Source organism: Hoplias malabaricus, chromosome 14 (assembly GCF_029633855.1).
Source record: "Hoplias malabaricus isolate fHopMal1 chromosome 14, fHopMal1.hap1, whole genome shotgun sequence".
Lineage (NCBI taxonomy): Eukaryota > Metazoa > Chordata > Actinopteri > Characiformes > Erythrinidae > Hoplias > Hoplias malabaricus.
In genome coordinates, this window is record NC_089813.1 from 31,981,553 (window position 1) to 32,006,854 (window position 25,302).

At 40.9% G+C, this 25,302-nt stretch overlaps 1 protein-coding gene across 4 annotated transcripts in view; it reads left to right on the forward strand.

The window, feature by feature from the left end:
* Positions 1-14,697: 14,697 nt before the first annotated feature.
* Positions 14,698-25,302, forward strand: part of kcnd3 (potassium voltage-gated channel, Shal-related subfamily, member 3) — a 129,784-nt gene continuing 119,179 nt past the window's right edge. For 2 of the 4 annotated variants that reach the window (XM_066643537.1, XM_066643540.1), the window contains exons 1-2: positions 14,916-15,372; positions 17,670-18,846. In XM_066643537.1, coding sequence (XP_066499634.1) covers positions 17,744-18,846 — 1,103 coding nt within the window. In that variant the 5' untranslated portion in view covers positions 14,916-15,372; positions 17,670-17,743. Of the gene's footprint in view, positions 14,809-14,915; positions 15,373-17,669; positions 18,847-25,302 lie in introns of those variants that run through there. The other 2 variants (XM_066643539.1, XM_066643538.1) reach the window with 2 other exon arrangements.

Below are 25,302 nucleotides of genomic sequence, written 5' to 3' on the forward strand. Positions count from 1 at the left end.
CCCGCGACCCTAAAAATTGGATAAGCGGTTACAGATAATGGATGGATATATATATATATATATATATATATATATATATATATATATATATATATATATATATATAATTACAATTATATATTAAATTAAAATTATATGCATGTATATATACATGTATAAGATATGTAAATATATATATACAAGTACAATTTTTAAAATTTGTGTTGTCACAAATCATGTTTTCCAAGTCCTGGCCCATGAGAAATAACTCTTGAAAGGAACCAAGAATCAAAAAGGGAATCCATCCTCATCTTCTGCAAAACAAACATGGAGTAGTGTACAGACATAGACCAGTACAAGGAGCATTGTATAATTAGTGTGGCACTGTGGCACAACAGGTGGTGTCACTGTCACGCAGCTCCAGGGTCCTGGGGCTGTGGGTTTGAGACCCGCTCTGGTGTCTGACCGTGAAGGGTTTGGTGTGTTCTCCCTGCATCCGTGTGGGTTTCCTCTGGGTGCTCCGGTTTCCTCATACGGTCCAAAAACACACGTTGGTATGTTGATTGGCACCTCAAAAAGTGTCTATAGATCTGAAAGTATGAGTGAGTGTGTGAGTGTTTATCACCCTGTGAAGGACTAGCACCACCTCCAAAGTGTGTCCCCACCTTGCGCCTAGTGGGTAGAATCCAGACCCACCTCAACCCTGAACTGAATAAGTGGTTACAGACAATGAATGAATGAATGAATGAATGAACTCTAGAAGTTCTTGATATGAACATAATCTACCACTCCTGCAGGTAATTTTATAGTGGTTCTAGGAAATTACACTTCCTATAGCCATGGGGGTATAAACAAAGCATCAGCTCATTTTGATCATTAGTATTATTGCAGTCTCAAATCTAAAACATTGCGAGTAAAATAATTATGTTGAGGAAATTTGAGCTTCTCACTCTGCATGACTGTGGATGCCAAGAAATTAGTCCTGCATGCTTCAGCCCAGAATTAGCCCCGGCAATTTGACCTCTTCCAAAATCTGAAGAAAGATACAGATACTCTGGGGAAGTTACAATTTTGGAGATACATATTTTGCTTTGGACAGTGATAATACATTTTTGACTTCATACCTATACTGAGAATATAACACCCCTCGTATACTGTATGGCGGTCTATTACACAGTGTTGTGGGTGTGTTCAGATCTGTGTTAATAAAGTATAGCGAGAGGCAGCTGAACAATAAACATTTCTATTTAAAGCCCAGTCTCAGCGGTCGGTTATTGAAATTGAGAGACACTCCAGCTCATGCAGAAGGCTCAGTGCGAGATCAGAGGGAATCCACAAATCTTGAGGCTTGTTCAGGGGGTGTGTAGGTGCTGTGTTAGTCAAAGCTGGTTGACATCGCTGGTTGGCTACATTTGGTGTAAAGGTTGGGGTGAGTGTTTGAAGTGGGGTAAAGTGGTGTCAGTGGAGACTTGTGATGTCACTCCATGGTGATCAGTGTGCACTGATGTGCACAGTGCAGTGAGTTAACCGTGAAAGTGCTGGGGTGTATGTGTTTGTGTAGCACTCTTCACGCAGTGACAGACAAAGCTCTACATTCACCTTGAGCCTTTTTTCCTTTTTTCCTTCACCTATTAGTCACCTCTTTCACTCTTTAAAGCTCAGTTTGTCTCCTTCAGTCATGTTTATCCCCAACAAGATCAAGGCAGATCTTGGCACCTTTTAATGCTTAATGCACTTGCCATCATTTTGACCTCACACTTCAAAGTGACCTACAGCACCACCCTCAGAAAAGAAACCACCGTTCCTTCAGAGCATGTTAATGTCCAGCACTGTGCAGTAGGCAAAGACAATCTAATTCATTTAATTTGTACTGTATATGGACTTGGATCGTAAGAAGTGAAATAAGCAAATATTTAGACTTAACTTGCAGGTCTAGAAACCTATTCTTCCAGATTTATTTGGAAAACTGAAAGTAATTCTTCTGAAAAGGATGCAGTGGGGACACAGGGAGAACACAGTTTTAAAATTCGTATCCAAAATACGTTTTATAAAATTCAGAGAATGTTTCCTCACCATTTCCTAACTCACCAGTCTGTTAGCCCCCAGAAAAAAGGTACACTATTTGTACACAGCCCAGGTTTGGTTAAAGGGAAACAAAGTAAGTGTCTCAGTCAGAACTGCCTCAAGAACTCTCTCTCTCTAAGTCACTAAGTCACTAGCCATGGCTGAGAATTGGCATCTGGAGGTGTTTTGACAGCGGAGAAACCTTAGAATATTGAAAAGTGATGAAAAGTGATGAGAATTTTGCTCTATTCTTGCTCCATATATGGCTAACATTGACTTATTGTTGCTGTTAAGTTACATTACTTAATGAGGAACTGAACTGACTCCAAATTCCATTAAATTAATTGCATTCCAAATGTGCTAAAAAAATCAAAGCAAAACTAATAGCTCGATTAACATATTAGTTTTGTGTAATTAAAACAGTGAATGAAAACTTAAATTTCACCCACAAACAAGCTGTAGTCTGCATCTTTTAGTATACAGTACTCTTCCACCTTAAAAGATGTCAGTCCCCTGAATGAACACAAACAGCAGGGGAGTACTGATGTGAGAACAGGGTTAGGGTAATTGTTAGGGTGTACATATTGGTTCTGAAATATCTGAACATTACATTGAGTGGTGAAGTGTGTGTGTGTGTGTGTGTGTGTGTGTGTGCATGTACAAGATTGTGGATGTTTGGTTTTTGTGTCCCGCTGTTGGAATGTGTGGGGCTTCGGAGGCCTCTCTGCAGTTTGCATTGATTCTAATTAGGATTTCTCTTCATTAGTGTCTCGAATTGAGTTCTGAGAGCATCGGCAGCTTCAGTAATCACCAGTGCACCACTCACTGCACTGATTAAAAAACAGACAGAAAGAAAGGAGGCTCATTTTCCGCAAGGTTTTGTTTAATTAGGCAGAAGCTTGTTCAGGGCATATTGTCCCGCATTTCTATTCGGTCCCAGTCTGTCTGCTGAATAAAGAACAGCAGCAAACTGCATTATGACACTCAGAGCCTGAACAGAACAGACTTTAATGCTCAGGACCTGTTGCTGGGTCCAAACTTTCACTGTTTATTGAATTAACTACTGCTTTGCAGCAGCTCTGCGTCTGATCGACTCGTACCACCCCATCATGTCAGTTTCACTTCAGCACTGAGGATGATCCAACACCCAAATCACACCTGCTTTGTCATGGTCCTGAGGGGGGTCCCAACCATTAAAATGTAGGTGTAACAGAGTATGCAGTGCCACAGAAGGACTACAGTATGTAATTGTAGAACAGTAAAGTGCACAAATATGGTCAGTGGAGCTGCTAAACTGGCATCTTATGGCTGATCTGAGTATGTGCAACATTGATAATGATAATGTTTTATACACACCTAATTGCAGGCCAGAACCTTATAATACAGCCGATAGTTTCAAATGCATCAAGTCAAATATTCATCACAATTTTGCCTAGTAATATTCTAAGGTAACTTGCAATTTGGAACATTTCTGAAAACCCTCATAAATTTCCCAGAGGAAACGACAGAGATGATGGGATGATGGAATGTCCCGGTGGAAAAGAAGGATTATAGCTTTACAAGAAATGATACGCTGCTCTGCATCACAGGAAAGCTACAGCTCACTTAGGTCCTCATTTAGCAGAGTTTATCCTAACTTCACAATATTGTTCCTTACACTAATTACAGCTATACAAACAAGCAACTGGAAATACTTTAACAACGTAATGAAGAAAAAGCAGGGGAATTTTCCTTTGATTTCCACTCAGCAGACTGATTAAAGCAGCTGTTCTCTCTGGGTGTGTGAAGTCATCTACCATGGTGCACCTGTCTGAACAACAAGGCCCAGATAAACAATCACTGTCCATGCTTATTTCAGTAGACACAAAGAGTCATCAGCATAAAAAAGGAGCATTTCATTAAGCCGAGGCTGAACGATCTGCTTAGCCTACTCCGAGGCACTGAGCACTCTGAGCTAATTTTGTTTCAGAATATCAGTGGCGTATTGTTACTGAGGAAAAGTATATTCTACATAGCACCCAAACCCATAATGATTTCATTTGTGCATGCAAATCAGCCCTAAACGGCTGCTCGTGTTTCATCAGCTGTAAATGGGGTTTAGTATGTGCTCTGCGGCTTGTCTCCAGTTTCACATTCCTCTACATTGCTTATGCTTCTCAAGTAGAGTGGAGCGTCTCTCAATCTTATCTGAACTTGGCATTAAATTAAAGCACAAATCACTGCGATCAGGCCTAACTTGTGACCACTGAGATGGACACATCTGAGTCCTGAATTAAGAGCAGCTAGACTGGGCTTTGTCTACATAATACCAGGAAAAAATCTGATACATGATTCCGCAGTGACCAGTATTTACACTAAGGATGCACCGATCCGATATTCTGTATCGGTATCGGTCTGATTCTGGCCTAAACTGCTGGATCGGATATCGGAAAGGAACAAAACATGCAATCCAACCCATTAAATATAAAAAAATAAATACATTTTGGGGTGAAATTTGCAACATGCCGTAAGCCAATGCAGCACTTTCACATAGGACCAGCAGGCATCACGTGAAAGAGCGATTGTTGTGAGAGGCTTGTAAACATGTCAGCAGTGTGGAGTTACTTCACAGTCAACGAAGAAAACAGCAAGACCGCCGAGTGTAATTTGCATAATGCTACTGTCTCACAAGGTGGTAGCAGTGTTGGGAACTTTAACACCACAAACATGATTAAACACTTACAGAAACACCACGGAAAGGACTACACGGAATTTATCAAGGCCTCGAATGCTAAGAAGAAAACTGTTCCGCATCAACAAACGCTGCTGGAAAACATTTTTTTCAAAGCAATTATTTTTTCAAAAAATCGGATTAATATTGGTATCAGCAGATACCCAACTGTAAAATATCGGTATCGGTATCAGACCTAAAAAAGTGGTATCGCGCCATCCCTAATTTACATATTTTAAAGGCAGTACAATTTAACAAACTAATACCATTTAATCAAAAGTCATTAAAATGTCTTGAAGTATTATAAATATGAATGTTGCCATGTTGCACCAGTTTGATGCACAATAGCACCAAAGACACACAGTGTCACTGATACAAACACTGCTTTTATAAAGCTTTTTGATTTCTCTTGGTGCCTGCTGAGTTTCCAGCTTCTTTAGGTGAGTGACTAAAATAGTGACTGTCTGACTGAGTAGATTTACATTCAAGGAATCCATCAGAATCTAAAATGACTGAAAAAGTGCTCTGTCACTTTGCTTAGAGAATACATCTTCACCAGTAGAAATAGCATTAGAGTCCAATACTGAACTAAAATACTGCCTAGTACAGGAGTCCATACGGGACCCTAAAGAGAGATGCAAGATGTTTTAATGAGTGCAGATTTGATGCTTGTATCTCATACTACATGAAGGATGATGATTCAAGCCGCGCTGTACTTGAGGCTCCAGTCTCAGAGGCATGGATTGGCTTCTAAAGGGAATATATAATTACCACTTTCCAAAAGTTAACACAGTTCCTTGGGATCTTAATAAAACGTCTGTGTCCTTTTATTTGTCAAAACCCCATAAGGATGGACCACCACAGCAGTGCTCTCCCCTGTCTAAACATCCCTGTTCAGAACAATCAGTTTCAGCGCCTGTTCCTTTAAATGAGAATGAGCAACCTCTCTAACCACTGACTGACTGAATTCCAAGCCAGGTGCATGAGGAGTTTCATATCTACAAGAATAAATCTACTGAAAAACCTTTAGAGGAACTGAAGTGCATTGCATATTCTTCTCTGTATGGATCCTTTTGGCCTAAAGGTAAAGGATAAACATGAACACAGTAGCTTTAACTTTGGTATGATTTCCCAATTTTGCTAAAAATTCACATAATATTGTTTGAATGACTCATACCACACATGTAAAATATAAGAAAAAACTGACCACCAAAACCCATTTTTAATGGTTAATATATATATATATATATATATATATATATATATATATATATATATATATATATATATATATATATATATATATATATATATATATATATATATTTGTTAATTGTAAATGAATCCTGTGTGATTTTGTTATATGAATCCACACCCTGGTTATAAGTGAGTTAAGTATATGGGTCTAAGTATATGACTAGTGTAGCAGGTTTATGTTCCAGAATGCCATCAGAGCAGCATGGCTTTTCTGCAGCAGAGCTTGTCCAGCCTGTCTGTGCTGGTAGATTGTGCTGCTGTTAGCCTCATATGGCTGCAGTTGCATCAGGTCAGGAGCTCACCAGTGCGATGGGGCAGAATTTTCCGTTCCTCACTGTGGGTCTGCACAGAGCTATTGTGTGTTTACAGCACAGGTCGTAAGACTACAGCCCAAGACTAGTGCTGTGTTGCCTTATAGAGTAAGATATGCATTTGAGCGTCTAGAGTGTGATATTACTGAGGAGGTTTGTGTGCTGTGTGTGTGTGTGTGTGTATGTGTGTGTGTGTGTGTGGTTTGCACCTGGTGTCTTTAGTTTGTTAGAACTGAGGAGGTTTACTTTGTGCACACTAATGTGTGTGTGTATGTGTGTGTGTGTGTGTGTGTGGTGTGCACCTGGGTATCCTAAGTGCATTAATGCTGAGATGGTTTACTCACTGAAAGGTCTGGGGGATTGTGAAGTGTGTCATCTGCCTGCGTAATGTTTTTTTTTTTTTTTTTTTTTTTGAATTGAGCTTTTTTCAGACCCTCTCTGATCCGGAAAACAACAAACAGTAGCATTTTATCACACACATAACTGCTTCCTGCCTGCTCATTACTGGGCTGTGGTTATTGGAGACTGAATCTCTGAGGGGCAAAATCCTCAAGGCCACAGCTCATCTTTTCAACAGCAGCAGACTTAACTTCATTGGCTGTACATTTATAAAGACACCAGACATATGACTATCACACCATCCTCTCTAACATGGGGAGACGTGAAGTGCTCTATTTTTTACAGAAGGAAGATGACATCTGCAGGAATGTGAAGAAGGCATCGTTATCAGGGCTACTGCCTTAAAGTGGTGAGTAGTTGCTTTATATTCTTAGAACCTGTTTAGTATGATTTGCCAATTGTGCTAAAAATTCACATAACCCTGTTTCGAATAAGTCACACCACAAATGTAAACATAAGAAAGAATTGACCACAGACAGAGGTCCGTCTATGGCTGATCAGAAGTGGCTGTCCCTGATTGGTCAGAAAGCTTCCTCTGATTGGTGAGTTTATCCCTATTTGGTCATATGACTGCCCTGTTCATGAAATCATTTTTAATGTGTGCACTGCAACCACATTGATACTTTTGTGACTTTATGCATCAGACACAAAAACATCACTCCTCTGGGCTTTGAATACAGTAACCTTTGATACAGACATCGCAGCTGCGTCACTCAACCTCATTTATCCAGCCTGGCTGGGGGAGATATATCACATACACACACACACATACACGCCTCCTAAGAGATACACACACAACTCAGGAGTCAATCAACCATATGCCAACTCAGATGATATTCATATGACCGCAAGTTATCAAAGATTTAAAAGCTCAGCTGTGTTGAAAGCTGTCATCTGTTTATGGAGGTTGCTGGAAGGACGTTTGGTACAGTGCTCCAGGCCTTGTAGAGAAAAGTCAGACTCATTTTACAGTTCACAGTACACTTTGGCTGCAGAGAGATCCTAATGTGGGGGAGACATGCACACATGACTCAACACATTAGTTTTATGGTCGTGTTTAAAGAGGAACTCTGCATAATGCAACTACTGGGATGTAAATGAAGTCAACGAGAGTGGTTTGATCAGAAATGGTTCAGTACAGAGAAACCTACCAAGTCAGATCTCTTTTTGTACAACAGTGGTGATTGGAACTCAGGTTTGCGATAGCCGTTTTATACAAATGATTAGTGAACACATATACGTCTACAGACCTTCATAAGTAAACCATTATTTTATATCGTCATTTGCTTTTGGAAGTGCCTCAGATGTCTTGCTCCATATTTTCAGAACAGCAGATCACATCAGACCAGGTTGTGTGATTTTATTTACATTTTTAAAGAGACATTTTATGAAAAATCATTGTTTTTGTTTATGTGCACATTCATATGGGCATCTGTGGCCAAACAATCAACAAACTGTGAAACAAAACCACCCAGGTCTTCTGATTTTCCTCCACGTTGGACATCAAGTGCTGAAACTTTAGAACTGTCCTGTCCCCTATTCTGAGCATGTCCAATCTCAGTGTTGGACCTGTGTTTTTGTCAAATGGAACAAAACAACTAAGTAAAGAGTAAGCCTGGAGAAATAAAAGTACAGAGCAAAAGCAGTAAAAAAAGGTCAGAGAAAAAAGAGACACCAGCAAAAATGCCTAAAAGCCAGAGCTTTTGCCCAATGCTCCTCAATGTGGTGGGTGCCGCTGAGTAACCTGTGGCTCGTTTTCATTTAAAAGAACAGGCACTCAGACTGGACGTTCTGAACATGACTGCTGTGTTGTTTGATCCTTGTCTGTTTTTGACCAAGGCATGTCACAAATGTTTGACTAAGACCCCAAGGAAATATGCTTGCTTGTGGAAATGTGTTATGATGTGTTTCATTTGAAGAAAATAGTCACATGGCCCAATTTGTCACAGTAGCCAAAACACAATGATCCAATTTGAAATGTTATCTTATTGTTGCAGATATTTTTTCACTCAAGATGGTATTATCTGCTTGAAATAATGGCTCCATTTTATGAGTTGTGAATCAGAATTGCTAAGTGCCTCTGCAGTCCTCGCTTCAAGCTTAAGAGTGAGAACGTGTCCCGGTTTGACTGTGATTTATCTGAAGGTCATGCGCTGAAATACAGAGCCTAATATTATTCTAATAGAGGGGATTGAATGGCTAAGAAATTACTAGAGGGAATGCGTGCATCTAAGTACACCACAGACACACAGTCAAACACAAGGCTATAGTCAGGTGCCCCTTAGTAGGTTTCACTCACTCTGTGATGTAAGGGAGAACATGACGTGGATCTTTTGGAGGATATTCTAAAGGCAGATGTATGATGAAAAAAATATATATTTAAAGATAGATTTCAGTTGCTGTATCTTAGACACACAGATTGTCGGCCGGAGCAGATACACAGCACACAGTCCGTGATTGTAAAACAAAAAACACTTTTTCCTCATTGTGTGCTAGCTCTCCAGTGTGTTTGCCTGCTCTAAACCAGTCTATTATGTTTATGAAGCCCCACTGTCTGTAAATTAATAATAAATGAAAATGTCTTGGGTGGTCCAGTGTGGCGCTGTGGTGCAGCAGGTAGTGTCGCAGTCACACAGCTCCAGGGACCTGGAGGTTGTGGGTTCGAGTCCTGCTCCGGGTGACTATCTGTGAATAGTTTGGTGTGTTCTCCCTGTGTCCACGTGGGTGTGCTCCGGTTTCCTCCCAAGGTCCAAAAACAAATGTTGGTAGGAGGATTGGCAACTCATAGGTGTGAGTGTGTGTCATCCTGCGAAGGACTGGCACCCCCTTCAGGATGTGTTCCTGCCTTGCGCCCAGTGATTCCTGGTAGGCTCCTGACCTACTGCGACCCTGAGCTGGATAAGCGGTTACAGATAATGAATGAATGTCTTGGTCTGGTATGCTAGGCTTTATCTCTCTCTCTGCTCATGGTAGAGGCATCTGCAGTATTTTTTGGGAAAGGGAGAAAACTCCAAACTATGAAAATCATGAACTGAATTGAGGATTGCTATATTTCTGCTCCATAGGTGGGTAATATTTTTGCTATTTCGGATCACTTAATGTGGAAATATCTCCAAATTTGGGAGACGGATAATTGCTAATTACTAAAAGTGCTACAAAAGTAAAAAACTCAAATGAGTTTCTCAAATTACGAATGAGTTTCTGTGGTAATTCAAACAGTGAATAAAAACTTACAGACAAGTTAAACGTCATCCATGTATAACTGAGGTTTTTTCCCCTCAAACACACCATTCCACTTTAAAAAACTGAATTTCCCCACAGTTGTAGACATTCCCTTTAAATCAACATTATTTGTGGAAAAGTGTACAAATTAATTTAGTTAATTGAGTTAATTTAACACTAAAGTGTTGATGAATTTGCTGACTGTCTGCAGTAGTTACATGTTTTGTTTGACACTAGTTACAGTGATTTTGGGGAATTTGGGGAACGAAGGGTGGAAGTATCATCACTTCTCAGTCTAAAACGTAGAAAGTAAACTATACGTTTAAGTTAAAAAGTCATTCTGACTATACATGATGAAGCTAAGTCAGGACAAGATATTATTTGCTCCAGTGGTGTGTGTTTAGAAACTAAAGTGTATGATCCATTTACAGTACTTTGTAGTTGCTCTTATCCAGAGCAATTTTCGACTCTATTACAGAAGAAGGCAACTGTACAGAGTCTCGCCCAAGGGTTTTTACTGATGTAGTGTGGTATGCCTGCTCAAGCAGGGAACTGAACACTGCTCTGCAAGTTTGAAATCATTTGTGCTTTTACTATACACCAAAGTGTACTCCTTTAGTTTTACAACGAAGAGACAAGACTAATGCATCTTTGTGTAACGTGAATTCCTAATTCACTGCCACTTTCTTATGTTTTCTTGTTATCTATAAAACAGACAGGTGCTTGATTGCAGTGAAATCCACAGCTAACAAAGATACAGCCTCTAAAAACACCCCATAATATGGACATGACAAAACTGAGGTGAAACTTGAATTAAATCACATAAGCAATTCCATTTGATCTCTGACATTTCAATACTTGAGCAACATTTAGGGCCAGAGCGTGAGATTTAGGGATGCTGTTTCCATAGCGCTAACTGGCCCGGAGGCAGGAAAAAGCTTTGAGGTGGATGGTATTAAGCACAAAGACAAAACTTAGTTAAAAGGAGGGCAGTCAAATCTGGACTAAACGCTAGAGAAATGGGCTGGGGATGGAAAGTTGCTGCCATGATTCCCTGGACTGGCAGGAAAACTGGGGAGGGGAAAGAGAACGAGCAGTGTTTTCTCCTCCTCAACAGCCATCATTGAAATGCCCTTGAGCAAGACGCAAGACACCTATATCCCAACTGCTTCCAAGTTCTGTTGCTGGCTGCTCAGTGCTCTGGGTGTACATATGTGTTTTGCTCACATATCGCTCACTATAGTGAGTGTGTGTGTGTGTGTGTGTGTGTGTGTGTGTGTTCACTGAAGAGGAAGGTTTAAATGCCGAGACTCAATTTCCCTCAGTATGATTAATAGTATCCATCCTTCTGCAGATGAAAAAAAAAAAGAAAAAAGCAGAATAAACCGAAATTGAACATAAAACTAAACACAGAGTCAAGCCTGAAGAAACAAGCACAGAGAACAGACAAAAGGAAATAGAACCTAAGCAAAAGAGGAAAGACAAACATTCATGGCTTTAAACACAAAGACAATGAAGCAGAAAACAAACAAATGAAAATGAAGAACCGATAATTCACAGGTGTGGAGCAGGACAAAGTCGGGGAATGTTAGGAGAAAAGACAAGGACCAAAACAAAACAGAAAAACAATTGGGAAACTGCACAGGGCGGGAAAGCACAAAGACAGGCACAAAGCACATCCTGAATTCTGCATTGGTGACAAGGACAATAGTACATTTTAAGGGTTGGTGAGTCAGAGAATGGGTTTGAAGCATTTGTTCAGTGTTCGTTCTTGTTTGTTATAATGCCAGCCAAGCACTTGAAGATAATTCTGTTCCCAGTTGCCACTCCACTTTTCCACTGTCATTGCTTGAAAATGACCACGTATTCAATCTCAAGTGTAACAGCTATTGTCTTAAGATATATAATGCAGTGGCTCTGTTCACTGAGACAACTATAAAGTCTCCAGATGTGTAGGGTTCGTATGGGTTTCTTTCTGTCTGTTTTTTTTTCCTGATCTGATAATGGGATGTGGGTCACAGTAAGGGGCTTCAAGTCTGAAAGAGGACAGCCAATGCTGCTAGCGCCTATCAACCACAGCATCAACTCCCATCAGTACCCTCACTGCCTTCCCACTGCACATTAAAGGACAAGTCCAAATAAGGAATATAAGACAGATTATTCCTGTCATGGAGTTCTCTGTGGGTGTTTGTAGAAGGAAGAAACGGACGTCTGAGTCAAACCCGGCTGGCGGCATAATCTTGACATTTGGGCATGAACAACTTTATACTGTCATTGCCTTCATCGGCAGAAACCAAGGGCATACCATGCTCCCTCAGGGACGCAGGAAGGTGCTATAAGATGGGGGTGCTCTGTAGTATATGTAACTGTCTGAACAGGTACAGCATCCCATTTTCAGTGCCCCTTCTCTCAAACGCTGCTTTTCTAGGAAGAGTTTACAGTAAATATTTTTGTGATGATTTGATAGAATTCAGCTACAAGACAATTCGTAAAATTCAGGTACTGAAGTTGCAAGTTCTGCCACTCCACCTCATTCCAAAGCTATTGGATTTGAATTCTATCACTCCACACAATGCTGTTCCACTGCCCCACTGTCCATGGCTGAGGGGCTTCACGAATCTCTTGCCAATGCTTGGGATTGACCTCAGCCTCATGCACAAATGCTCCAGTGCTTTCCAATTCACTTCAAACTTTTCTATGGATTACACATACAAATGTATCTATAGTAAACAAACACATCAGTCTATACTATTGGTAAAATTATGTACTGAACATTAACTGATTGTTATTTATCAGTTGTAGCTGAGAGTCAGGGCATCTCCAGCATTATGAACACAGTAAGAATTCCCAGTACATTACCATGTTTGATCACTTCCTTCCAGTCCCCTACACTGATGCCTGTTAGCAACACGCTTCATGTGGAATCAGAATATGTGAAATGTGATTGATTGCAGCAGGGAGTATTCTGGTTCAGTGTCCTTCTGCAGCTCTGCGGTTCTGTGCTTCACTGGGATGACCTGGGTGAGCATGTGCCATCCTAAAAGTGCTGTAATGGCAGCTGATATAACAGGCTGGAAGTGGAGGCTAGTTGGCGCTGGTTCTGGATCAGGTGTAGAAGGCCTTCTATAGTCAGAGTATGAAAGCTCCTGCTGTGGGAACTGGTCCGGGGTCATTAGTATTCCTCTGGACCTTCAGGAGCAGTGTGAGCCCCTGCAGTCCCTGCTGAATTAATTAAAGTTTAGATTGCTCAGTGGAGCAGTGAATATGTGGCTACACAAACAAAAGCCTTCACCTCTCGCACAGTTATACTTGCATAGTTAGCCACCACAAGCTCGTCTTCCTTATGCCCCATCAGATAATTGCCTTGGCTCCACGAACAGAGCGGAGGTTGATAAAGATCACTGTAGAAGCACACGAGGGTCTATTTCCTTTCATTTTATTAAACCATATCATGTCTTTAAAACAAGCAGCATTATTCAGACCTTAAAAAGGCTTATTGCAATAATAATACAACAACAGAAAGAGACAGGAATAACTTAGGGTAGCTAAAATGTGTTTTCCTTTGTGCATGGGTCCACTTGAATGAGCGTATTGGTTATTTACTCCAGGATGTCTATTCATTTCAACACTCTTCTTAGCTGTAAACCTGCATGCACAATACATGCATAATAAAAAGAAGAAAAATATTTATTTGGTAGTTTTCACGTGGCATAGAGCAACAAGTAGTTTTGCTTTTACACAGCTCCAGGGTCAGGGATTGTGGGCTTAAGCCCTGCTCTGGGTGACTGTCCGTGAGGATTTTGGTGTGTTCTCGCAGTGTTCGCGTGGGTTTCCTCTGGGTGCTCTGGGTTCCTCCCACTGTCCAAAAACACATGCTAGATTGGCTACTCAAAAGTGTCCATAGGTGTGAATGTGTGAGTGTGTGTTGTCCTGTGAAGGACTGGGGCCCCCTCCAGGGTGTGGACTGAATTGGATAAGCAGTCACAGACATTGAATGAATGAATGTTAGTTTCATCATCAACAATTCATTGTTTCCTGCTCATTATTTTGATTAGAAAGACCTGTATGACCCCTGCTTCATTGTTAAAATGTTAAACAAGGATCTAAAGTATATAGAACATTCTGCTTCACTTTATAGTCCTTGCTTTAAATAATATAACATTTGGTTTCACAACATTTGGTTTTGTTTTAACCATACTCTTCTAGATCTCAAAATAATAATAATAACAATAATAAATAAGAAAAGGCTAAAGTGGGACATTGTTAGTTCACTATCCATTATGAGCCCTGAGCAGTCTAAACATTGACTATATCATCAGGAGCACAAAGTTTGAACCCCAGTGATGCCACATTCATCCAAGTCATGGTTCTACCATGGGCCACTCTCAGTTGATGTGACAAACCTAAGCAGGAAGCTGTTTAGAAGTGTTGCATTAGTGGCAGTTCAAAGATAAATTACTGAGTAGGAAATTCTACAAAACAATTTTTTATTTGTTTTGAATAAATGATCCAGGCATCAGACAGAGATTTGTAACGATTCCATGTAACAGGACTAACGTACTGTGTGGTATTTATTTTAAAGCCGCAAGAGGATCTTTGTTTACATCTGGAAATCCGACACATAGATGTCAGAAAATGTGTCCTTCCCCTTTAATGCTTATGATGGAATATGTGACACTAAGCCTCTTTTCGGTTTACTGGAGACTGTTTTACTTGAGGAACAATTCAAGCGGCGTTTTGAAGGCGTGGAGGTCTGAGCGTTCAGGTGGCGCGGTGAAAATCGACCGGGAAAATCGACTTTAATGCCACTGAACATCCAGAACGGCTCCGTAGACCGGGAGTGGACGGGGACGCGGCGGAGCGAAAGTAAGCGGACACTGCCTCAGTGTGACTGGCGCGAAACGGACTGCACGAGCACCGCGCGTGGAAGAGAGAGAGAGAGAGAGAGAGAGAGAGAGAGAGAGAGAGAGAGAGAGAGATTGAGGGAGACAGCGAGAGGTGGGTGAGAGAGCGAGAGAGAAAGAGAGGTGGGTGAGGAAAAAGAGACCCCCGCCGCTGTCTATCATGTGAGTAGAGTACACTCCACTGGAAGAGCACGAGCGCTGAGGGATTCGCGCCCTTCCGAGTCATTCACTCATTCAGCTACGAATATTTAACCGTCGGTTAGCGTCGGAAGAGAAGACGAACAGAAAAGTAAAATATTCTCATCTGTCGACGCCTCGAAACCGCAAATTGTCTTCATTTGCTCATTGCCAGGTACAGCGGCTACAAAGACCGCAGCGTAGTTTCCCCAGTCGGTCAGTTGTTAGTTACTTCAAGGCTTCTTTCTTGTTTTTTTTTTAACGGCTACTTGGAACGGCGTCGCGACCACTTTACCGAAGAGTTCACATTGTGGAAATGACCTCGCTATAGTTCAACCATTTTTCACTGGTAAGAAAAGACCAACTTTGGTGTTCCCGCATGTTTGTGACTATGTTTTTTTATAAACCTTATTCTGACAGACTGCTGTTTAACGAGCTTCAAAATATTCGATGGGTTATTTTTAATTTTCATTTTATTCAGATTTTTACTGATTGCTACTCTTGCTTTTATGTTGACAAATGCGAAATTTAGTCTTCCGCATTCGGTGGGCTGTAAAATCCTCAGAGAAACGTTGGGGTAGGTTTTGCCGTCTTTTAGGGCTCTTTATCCTGAACCCTCAGATCAACAGGTAGTCCGAGGTAATGGTGGTAACAGTGATAGACTGACCACGGTCTTCTCCACAGGCAACTCATTATAGTCTTGCTAAGACAAACTCGGATAAACGAAGCCCCTTTCAGGCGTTTGTAGCGCTAACATCTAGGTTTCAGGCTTAATTAGCTGTCAAACACCTGTCATCCCACTGAGGTGTCTTCAACCCTCTCGCACTGGGTTGAGTTTCAGTTCTGCCGTCTGCTGTTTAACTGTGAAAATGTTACAGATATATTCGTCATTTTTATACATGTTAGAGTTGTTTTGCAAAAAAAAGGTTATGAATAATACTCCACATTAAGATCCTACATCCATTGCCCATTGCATACTTTGTTAGCCCTCTTTTATTCTGTTATTCATTGGTCAGGACCCCCACAGACCACCACAGAGCTGGGGCTATTTACGTGGTGGTGTGTAATTATGTTAGTGTATGTTGTGCTGTTACAAGAGGATCAGACACAGCAGTACTGCTGGAGTTCTTAAAACCCTCCATGTCATTTCTGGATTGAGAGTAGTCCACCAACCCAAAATATCTAGCCAGCAGCATCCTGTGGGCAGCTGAAGGACAAAAGGATGACTGCAGCAACAGATGAGATATTGTCTCTGGTTTTGCATCTGGAAGGTGAACAAACAGGGTAGGTTCATCTAAAACAGTGGCCACTGATTGCCCACAGTGTTTAACAACTGTAGCGTCACAAGTTTATCTGAACCAATCGGACCAAGGCAGCTAACACACCGCCACCGCCGTGTCCCTGCAGCGCTGAGAGTGATCCACCAGCGAAATGATACCTTTGTGCTTGTTTAAATGGAGGTCTTGACTATTGAAGAACAGGGTGAAAGGGGGTTAACAAAGTATGCAGAGTAACAGATGGATTACAGTCATGGTCAATGGAGCTGATACAGTGACACTGTGGTCAAATAATACAGTTTGAGATTCAAAACAGCTTGGGGTCCACTCCTTAAATATGTGTAATGTGTAAGCTCGATATAACAAAACGTACATTAACCATTTTCCAACTTCTCTTTTAGCTTTTACAATTCAACAGGCTGTTGCAACTGTGTTTAAGACCTCATTTCAGAAAGCAGGACCAACTAGACTGCTCTTTATATCGTTTTATGTGCATGGGCAGAGTTAAAGTTCCTTAGGCTGAATTGATGGATATATGTACAGATGTCTTTTTTTGTGACTTGCAGAAATGAACATGCTCAAAACAAGCTGTTTTCACTGCTAGGTTTTCATGCACCAACTGCATGCACCGCAGAATGAAAGATACATTAAGGAACTTTAGTGAAGGGAGTGAGGAAAATTCCGTTTTCTAAGATGTATACAATTTCTCACATATAATTAAAAATTCTGTCATAGTTTCAATGTCACTTTGTGCTTTTCTCTGTCTCTATTTTTGCATTTTCCTTCTTGGTCTTCCTCTCTTCTGCAGCACCTTCTGTTTTTCTGACTTTCTCCCTCCTTCACTACGTCCTTTGCTCTGTCCTTTCTGTCCTCCTCTTATCCGCTCTGCCTTCATATGCCATCTCTCCTCCCTCTCCATCCCCTGTCCTCCCGCGCTCTCCTCTTCTATTCTCTCTGTTCCTCATCTGTCCCTGGCTTCTCTCATCCTACTCCCACTACCGTGTATCCTCCTCCCTTTCCCCTTTTCAGTGTATTCTTTTTCTGCATATGAAGAGCTTCATTTGAGAATTCTGTAAACCCTTTTGCAGTAGTTTTAGATATAACATGTCTTTGAGAAGGATAAAAGCTGATGTGCGGTGGAAAAAACATGTTGTGCTGGTATGATATAGTGTTGTCCTATCCGTAATGTGTACAACCCACTCCAGTCAAGAACAGTTATGAGAGAAAAACATTTTGAAAATGGTCTTTAATGCATTTTGGAACAAAATCCTTCATTATTCTTAACCCTAACCCTAATTTAAATCTCTGAATTAATCCTCTCCCTATCTCTCCTGCTCACTGAAACTTTCTGCCCCCTCTTTCACTGTAGATGGTGTCTGAGCTGAAGTCAAGCTGGTTGTGAAGGTGTTTGACCTGCTCCCCTCGCCCCCAGACGGAGTGACCATGGCTGCGGGCGTAGCGGCATGGCTTCCCTTCGCCCGGGCAGCGGCCATTGGCTGGATGCCCGTGGCCAACCTGCCCATGCCTGTGGCACCAACTGACAAGAATAAGTGCCAGGATGAGCTCATTGTCCTTAATGTCAGTGGCCGGCGCTTCCAGACCTGGAGGAACACACTGGACCGCTATCCCGACACCCTTCTGGGCAGCTCGGAGAAAGAATTTTTCTTTAATGAGGAGACACGAGAGTACTTCTTTGACCGTGACCCAGACGTATTCCGGAGCATCCTCAACTTCTACCGCACGGGCAAGCTTCACTACCCACGCTATGAGTGCATCACAGCCTACGACGAGGAGCTGGCCTTCTTTGGGATCATCCCAGAGATCATCAGTGACTGCTGCTATGAAGAGTACAAGGATCGCAAGCGGGAGAATGCCGAACGCTTGATGGACGATCTAGAGGACAGCAAGGACAGCAAGTTACCCAACATGACCTTCCGTGAAACCATGTGGCGGGCCTTTGAGAACCCTCACACTAGCACCATGGCCCTGGTGTTCTACTACGTCACTGGTTTCTTCATTGCAATTTCAGTCATCACCAATGTGGTGGAGACGGTCCCCTGCGGTTCCACACCCAACCAGAGGGACATCCCGTGTGGAGAGCGCTACACAGTGGCCTTCTTCTGCATGGACACGGCGTGTGTTATGATCTTCACCGTGGAGTATCTCATGCGGCTGTTTGCTGCACCTAGCCGCTACCGCTTCATGCGGAGCGTTATGAGCATTATTGACGTGGTGGCCATTCTGCCCTACTACATCGGCCTGGTCATGACCAACAACGAGGATGTGAGCGGAGCCTTCGTCACGCTCCGTGTCTTCCGCGTCTTTCGCATCTTCAAATTTTCACGCCACTCACAGGGCCTGCGTATCCTGGGCTACACACTGAAGAGCTGTGCCTCTGAGCTTGGCTTCCTTCTCTTCTCCCTGACCATGGCAATCATCATCTTCGCCACCGTCATGTTCTACGCTGAAAAAGGCTCCGCCTCCAGCAAATTCACCAGCATTCCAGCCTCCTTCTGGTACACCATCGTCACCATGACAACACTGGGGTGAGTCATGCATTGCTTTTTTTTGGATTGGGGTTTCTTGTTTTCCTGTTTACTAGATATTTTAATATTTCGTAAATTCATTGTCATATGGACCTACTCAGTCTGTGTCTTTCCTTTGCTATAAATAAAAAATTAATAATTTCCTCGCTCAGAGGAGAATACCCCGGCTCGTTAAGGGTGAGTCGAGGAAGGATTAGCTCTGAAAATTGTGTCTATAAATTGTTGTTCTGAGCATGACTGGAGACCTTATTTAACAAATTCGTTATGCAGAGATCTCATTTTCTTATAAATTCCAAGGACCTAATAACAAATCGATACATAAATTTGAGCATTTTTATTATGCGTTTTGAAAGGGATGATTTAAAAAGGCCAGATGTATTAGGAGTCATAGAGGACTGAATGTAATTTCTAAGTCTTGTATCTTCAACCATTCTCTCAGTCTTAGAGCTGCATTTAATATATGAATGACCTTGACTTTCAGCTTCTCTTCCCACTGCTAAATAGCACCTCTGCCATAGTTGGAATGTAAGATATCTATAACCTTACTTAACCCCTCTTTAGATGTGGCAGTTTCATCCAGCTGGGATGTTGTATTTAACTTGTTGCCTTTGGGCAGACTTTATTTATTGTCAATTATCCTCCAATTAATATTTAAAGTGGGGTGAAACATGCCAAGGGGCGTGCTCATGCAAATCCTTCACATTAAGACAAGCTGCAGGAACAACTCAATAACTCTTTTATGTTCTGCTTTATGGCCTATGCTTCAGAGCGCCTCAGCACAGGAAAAAATGTGTGTGTGTGTGTGAGAGAGAGAGAGCGCGAGAGAGACAGATTCACTGAAGAGGATAATTGGTTTTATGAGGTAGTGCTGGATTAATTAAAATTATTGGTTTATGTGTGATTAATTGAAATGATTGGTTCTATGCAAGAGTATGGGAGTTATGACAGATTATGGTTTCCTTTGGAGTGTGAAGCTGTAAAAATTTTAACTGGGTCATTAGCTGTGTGTGTGTGTGTGTGTGTGTATGTGCAAGACTGTGTGTTTGATGTGTATTAGGCAGGTATTGCATTGCCATAGTGAGTGGGTGGTGTAAAATGGGGGCATGCTTTTTGCTTTATGATATTATTCCCCTTTTATAAGCTCATTTTTGACTGATTGACTTTTGTCATATTGATAGTATCAGATAAATACTATAAACTCTGTGTTTGAACAAGTGTCCTCACTAGCACTTCAGAACTGACCCTTTGTGTGTGTGTGTGTGTGTGTGTGTGTGTGTGTGTGTGTGTGTGTGTGACAGTGTGGCTCTCCTCATCAATAAAACACACTTTAGGGGGTGTTTCAGTGTGACTAACGATGTGCTCCACTGCCTCTGCTGACTAATGTAAACCGTCATAACATTTCCAGGCCCATTGACGTCACAGTAACTGAGAAAATTTGTAATGGGTTCTCCTCTTGTTTGAGAGGACTGTGTGTGTTTTTGAGTGTGGGTGTGTGTGTGTTTGTGTGTTGGGTATGGACTGATATGGTTATTATGCTATATACAATATCATTGTCAATCCTGATATGGAAACTTAAATAAAAGCAGTAATTAGCTCTAGATTCACCTTGATTATCATTGCAGACATTAATAGTTTTCATAATCTTATGTATCACTAAAAATGTTTCACTCTAAAAATAATGTTTGCCTTTCTCTTTATCTTAGCTATAAGATCTGGTGAACTGATGGATTGCTGTCACTAAGAGTTGTATGTGACAGAGTGAGTCCTGATTTCTGAAGATAATAGCTTATGAACAAACAACATATACACCACCTTCACACACATTCCATGTATTAGATCATAGGGGGAGAGTTTTTGAAAGTACTGAATCTGCTTAAGTGTGCCTATAACCTTATAACTCCATTAAGCCTTCCATGTAGGCCACTATAAACAGTCACGTAACATTAGTGACTTTTGTGTGAGTTTGTGTGAGCGTGAGTGTACAGCCCTTGTTCTCCTCTGATGGGATCATTTATTCTTTTAGAAAGACCTTGGCTAAAAATCAGGGCTTCCTACGCAGAACATAACGTACCTGGTTGATCTTTATGAGCCCTAGATGAATCAGAAGTGCAAGTTTTTGAGAGACCGGTGCTCAGCGTTGAGTGATATAAACCAAACAGTGTGATCAACAGTAGTTCATTGCTGCCTGTCAAGTACAAGGAGTTAATTAATTTACTGTATTAATTCTGTTATCGTACATGCACTGCCAAGTTCTTCTGCACAGAAAGAAGAAGCAGAAATCAACAAACCTCCCACATTACTTTTGATTGATGTGATAGATGAATGCATGTTTGTATTGTCCATGTTTAATGAACATTTAACGTTTACTATGGCTGTCAATAGTAAATGAATGCATAAACAATGAACATTACATTTTTTTATGCCAGTATTACTTTAAACACATTTGATCTTGACTCGTCAATCTCTTATGAAACCCATTTGCTAATTTCTGCTTTTCCAGTTGTTTATTATTAGGTCTTTTGTGCCACATCTGTAAAAATAAAATTGGGTAATCGCACTTTTTTCAAGTTGTGAGGAATTGGTAACAATATAGCTCTGTTGCGCTCTCTCTCTCTCTCTCTCTCTCTCTCTCTCTGTGTCCCTCTCTATTTTAAACACTGTGCAAGACCTAACACCAAGACGAAACACAGCCCTGACCTCCAACAAGTGAGCATTAAATTAAACATGTGCTGGTATAAACAATACTGAAGATGGGGAAAAACACTGAGAGGGACAGGAAATGTACTGTGTACTGCTGAGATACCTAATACAGCAGCTAGGACATACGTGCTACATGACAGGCTGATTCCTTGATAGAGTACTGTTTACACTTATTGTGTTACAGTGAATTATATATACAGCTAATCCCCACAGGCAGCAAGTATTAAGAAGCAAGAGATTATACCTTTCAATCAGAGCTGAATGTTCTGGTACGAATGAACAGATATGATGTGGCTTGTCCTCATTTTAAAAATGGGCAGGAAAATATTTCATGACAATCCAATGTTAAAACCCATTAAATCAATGTTTTGTTGTTCTAAGTTACGTAACACTGATAGGGCCTTAGAGTCATAGGCCTGTATATTGGAGTTTGGTGTTTCAGTGGTTTGTAAAAACTGTCAGTTTATACCAGCTATAAACCCTGCACTCCTCTTTCAGTTCTGACCAGCAGCTTGGGACGTGGCCAGGAATTTCTCTGAAATTTGAGGCGTTTACAGAATTGATGTTGGACCTTTGGATGATCAGCTGCTTGTTGGGCTTGTTATTATTGGGCATGAGCGCCACAGTTTCATGTTGTGAATTGAAGCAGAGGAGGGATTTGTGACTGGACAGTGTGAGCTGAGTGAGGGAGAGAGGTATTGTTTTTCTTTTTTCTTTTTTTTTTTTGCCGTCGGTAATGAGATGGGACTGACCTTTAGGCAGAGCTGCACATCCCCAGTGACCTTTAAAGAAAAAACACAATCTCCCCTCTGAGCTTCGGCAATCCTGCAAATGCTAGAAAACGGCAGACACAAAAATGGTCAGTCTATCCTCCTATCCTCTCTCTTTCTCTCTCTCTCTCTCTCTCCCTCCCTCTCTCTCTCTCTCTCTCCCTCCCTCTCTCTCTCTCTCCCTTTCTGTCTCTCTCATATGATGGGATGAGAGCACTTTCCTTCCTTCCTTTGTCAGAAACAGTCTGATAGATTACAGGTTTGTGCGCAGCTCAATTGCGTGTGTAAATCCAGCACCGCTAGTGAGCAGAGGGGCTGATGAGAGGGATGAAAGACAAGAACCTAGGAATAAAAGGCAGTCGAAAGGATAAGAAAGAGAACCAAAGGGATGAAAGAGCTGGACAGATGAAGGCTAGAGATAGGGGGATGAAAGAAGTGGATGGACAGATGAGGGAAAAGGTGTTAAGTTAGGATGGAAGCCGTGTGATTGCCACAGCAGAGAGTGGCAAGAAGGGTATTCAATGTGTTTGTGAGTGTTCTTTGTGTGTTTGTGTTTGTGTGTGTTTTAGATTGATTGAGTGCTACTTTGACCTTTGACTCTTGACATGAGATAAGCACACAGAAGTGGATTGACATTTTATTGACAGATTCTTAAAGCTGGCTACCATTTGCTGGTTTGTGGTGAGTCTTCTGGCCATTTGTGATGCTGTTGACATTGAGACTAATAATAGTTTCTTGTAGTTTTATGTTGTTATTATGTATTGATATAAATTTCTGTTTGGACGTACCATTAATATAAATAAGGTAGATACAATACATGTTCAGGTTCCTTAGAATTAAAAAAAGCTTGCCGTGTTTACTATAACCTCCTACATAGTGCAGTCTCTTTAGGGTTGAGCCTGGAGTAGCGATGAGTGATGCTCTGTTCTCCCAGTTTTTTGTTTTGTGTTTTAGTTTTTGTAGCTTTTTATGTCTGGACTGTATGGATTATGGAGTGAATGGGACAATAAATGAAAGTGAGCTAAGTTCTTTAACTCTTTTTCTATTTCTATCACTTATCACCTGTCTCTACTCTGCATTTTGGCCTTTTTTTACCTTCTCTTTCTCTCCATATCCCCTGTGTGTGCATGTCAATCCCTGCACTTTTCACACTCACTCCATCTGTCTTGCTATGACAGGTAATGCTCCTGTCCCATAACACCCTATCACACACATGGTAATACTCGCATACAGACATACAGGGACACGATGAAATGTGCAGTGATGTGAATAAAGACAGTCAGAAGCTCCATTCTACAGAGAGCTGCGAGTGAGTTCAGTGAAGGTTCTCCTGAAAGCAAACAGAAGGGTGTTGTCCCTAAGTTGATAATATAGATATTTTAAAATGAAATAATACGTATTATTGGTAGATTCCCCAACAAACTATATTCAGGGCCTTGAGTCAGTGAAGTGGACAGTTTTTATTACCCAAAGATATTCAACAAATATTCAGCTCAACTACAAGATCATGATTTACTGTTTTAATTAGCTCATATTTTATTTGGCTTGTAAAACATTTTTATGTTTCACTTGTTTTACTCTGCTTTCCTGCAGTAATATAGACCAGTGGCATGCATCAGACTATTCATTTATTTCCTTCATTTATTCATAGTTAGTCCATTTTAAACAAATAAATAGTCCACCTACTCTTTATTTATTTATTTGTTTTTTTACCGTCCTGATATGGACACACTTTTCCAGTGTGAGTCACTACACATTTATTCATAAAGGGCAAAACATTTTATTATTATTATTTTTTTTATTATTTTATTATGCATCTTACTCAGTTGAGTATGTCAGTGTCAAAGCCCAAACGGAAATGAACCCCATTCTTTCAAATTGAGGGCATTAAAATTATCCACAATGCTGTACTGAACATGTTTTTATTCTCTAACTGCCCATAAAAAGGAAACAGCCATAAACTTGCTCACCTTTTCCCTCAGAATTATTATTTTTTTTGCTCTGTTCTTTTGCTGCATCCCAGCAGAATGGCTTTAAAAGTCATGGTATTTAGTGTTTAGTATATTTGACTCTTTCTCCGATATGAAAACCCTGTGGGTAGACGAGGCAGGGCCAGCAGGCTACAGGGCCCATAATCCACTAGGGGAAAAAGCTGGAGGTGTGCTGGGACTGGAGTGAGGTACACTGTCTGTAGCAATGTCACTGAAACGGTGGGATTTGTCCTCAGAGGCCATTCAGCCATTTTCCCACCGCTTCACCAAGGTTGCCTCACCACATCATCCGCTGGTTTCATTACACAACAACCTTCTCTCTTCCTTTTCTCTGTTTACTTTTTCTTTTCTGAGGAGAGGAAAAAATAAACTTAATTTTGCGCAGGTTTCTTGCAGTAGATTTTCCTTATTTTGTCTTTTAACCTAGTTATTAGAAATACTCAATTAATTTGTTAATTTGTTTGTTTATGTTTAAAAAGAAATGTGAAATCTAGATTACAATATATTGAGATACTAAGTCATTATTTTGAGAAAGTATGTCACCATCCTAACAAAGCAAATTCTAATGTCAAGGAGCTTAGTCAAATATATGAAACATCAATGGAAGCCCATCCCCGCCCTAAAGCTGTGGATGATCCCATGCGATAAGTGCCACGAGTTTATGAATAAAATGACATATATTGTAATTTTCAGCTGTTGTTCCCCCATATTCAGTTAGAATATTGTCAAAGAAATACTAGTTTAAAATAAGCAAACTACATTAAAAATAGCACAAATCAAACTCAATCTTTGTATATCTCTGTCTGTCTGTATGTGTCTATCTAGCTCTCTCTGGCTCAGCTAGATAGATCAGACTTTAGCAGCTGGCTTCTGTAGTCTGTTACCTTTCATATCTGACATCCCACAGCAATTTCTCCCCTCACTCCTCCTCGTTTGATTCTGGGCCATATTTTTTTCTTTTGTTTATTTGGGTTGTTTTGTTTCATGTCTGTGTT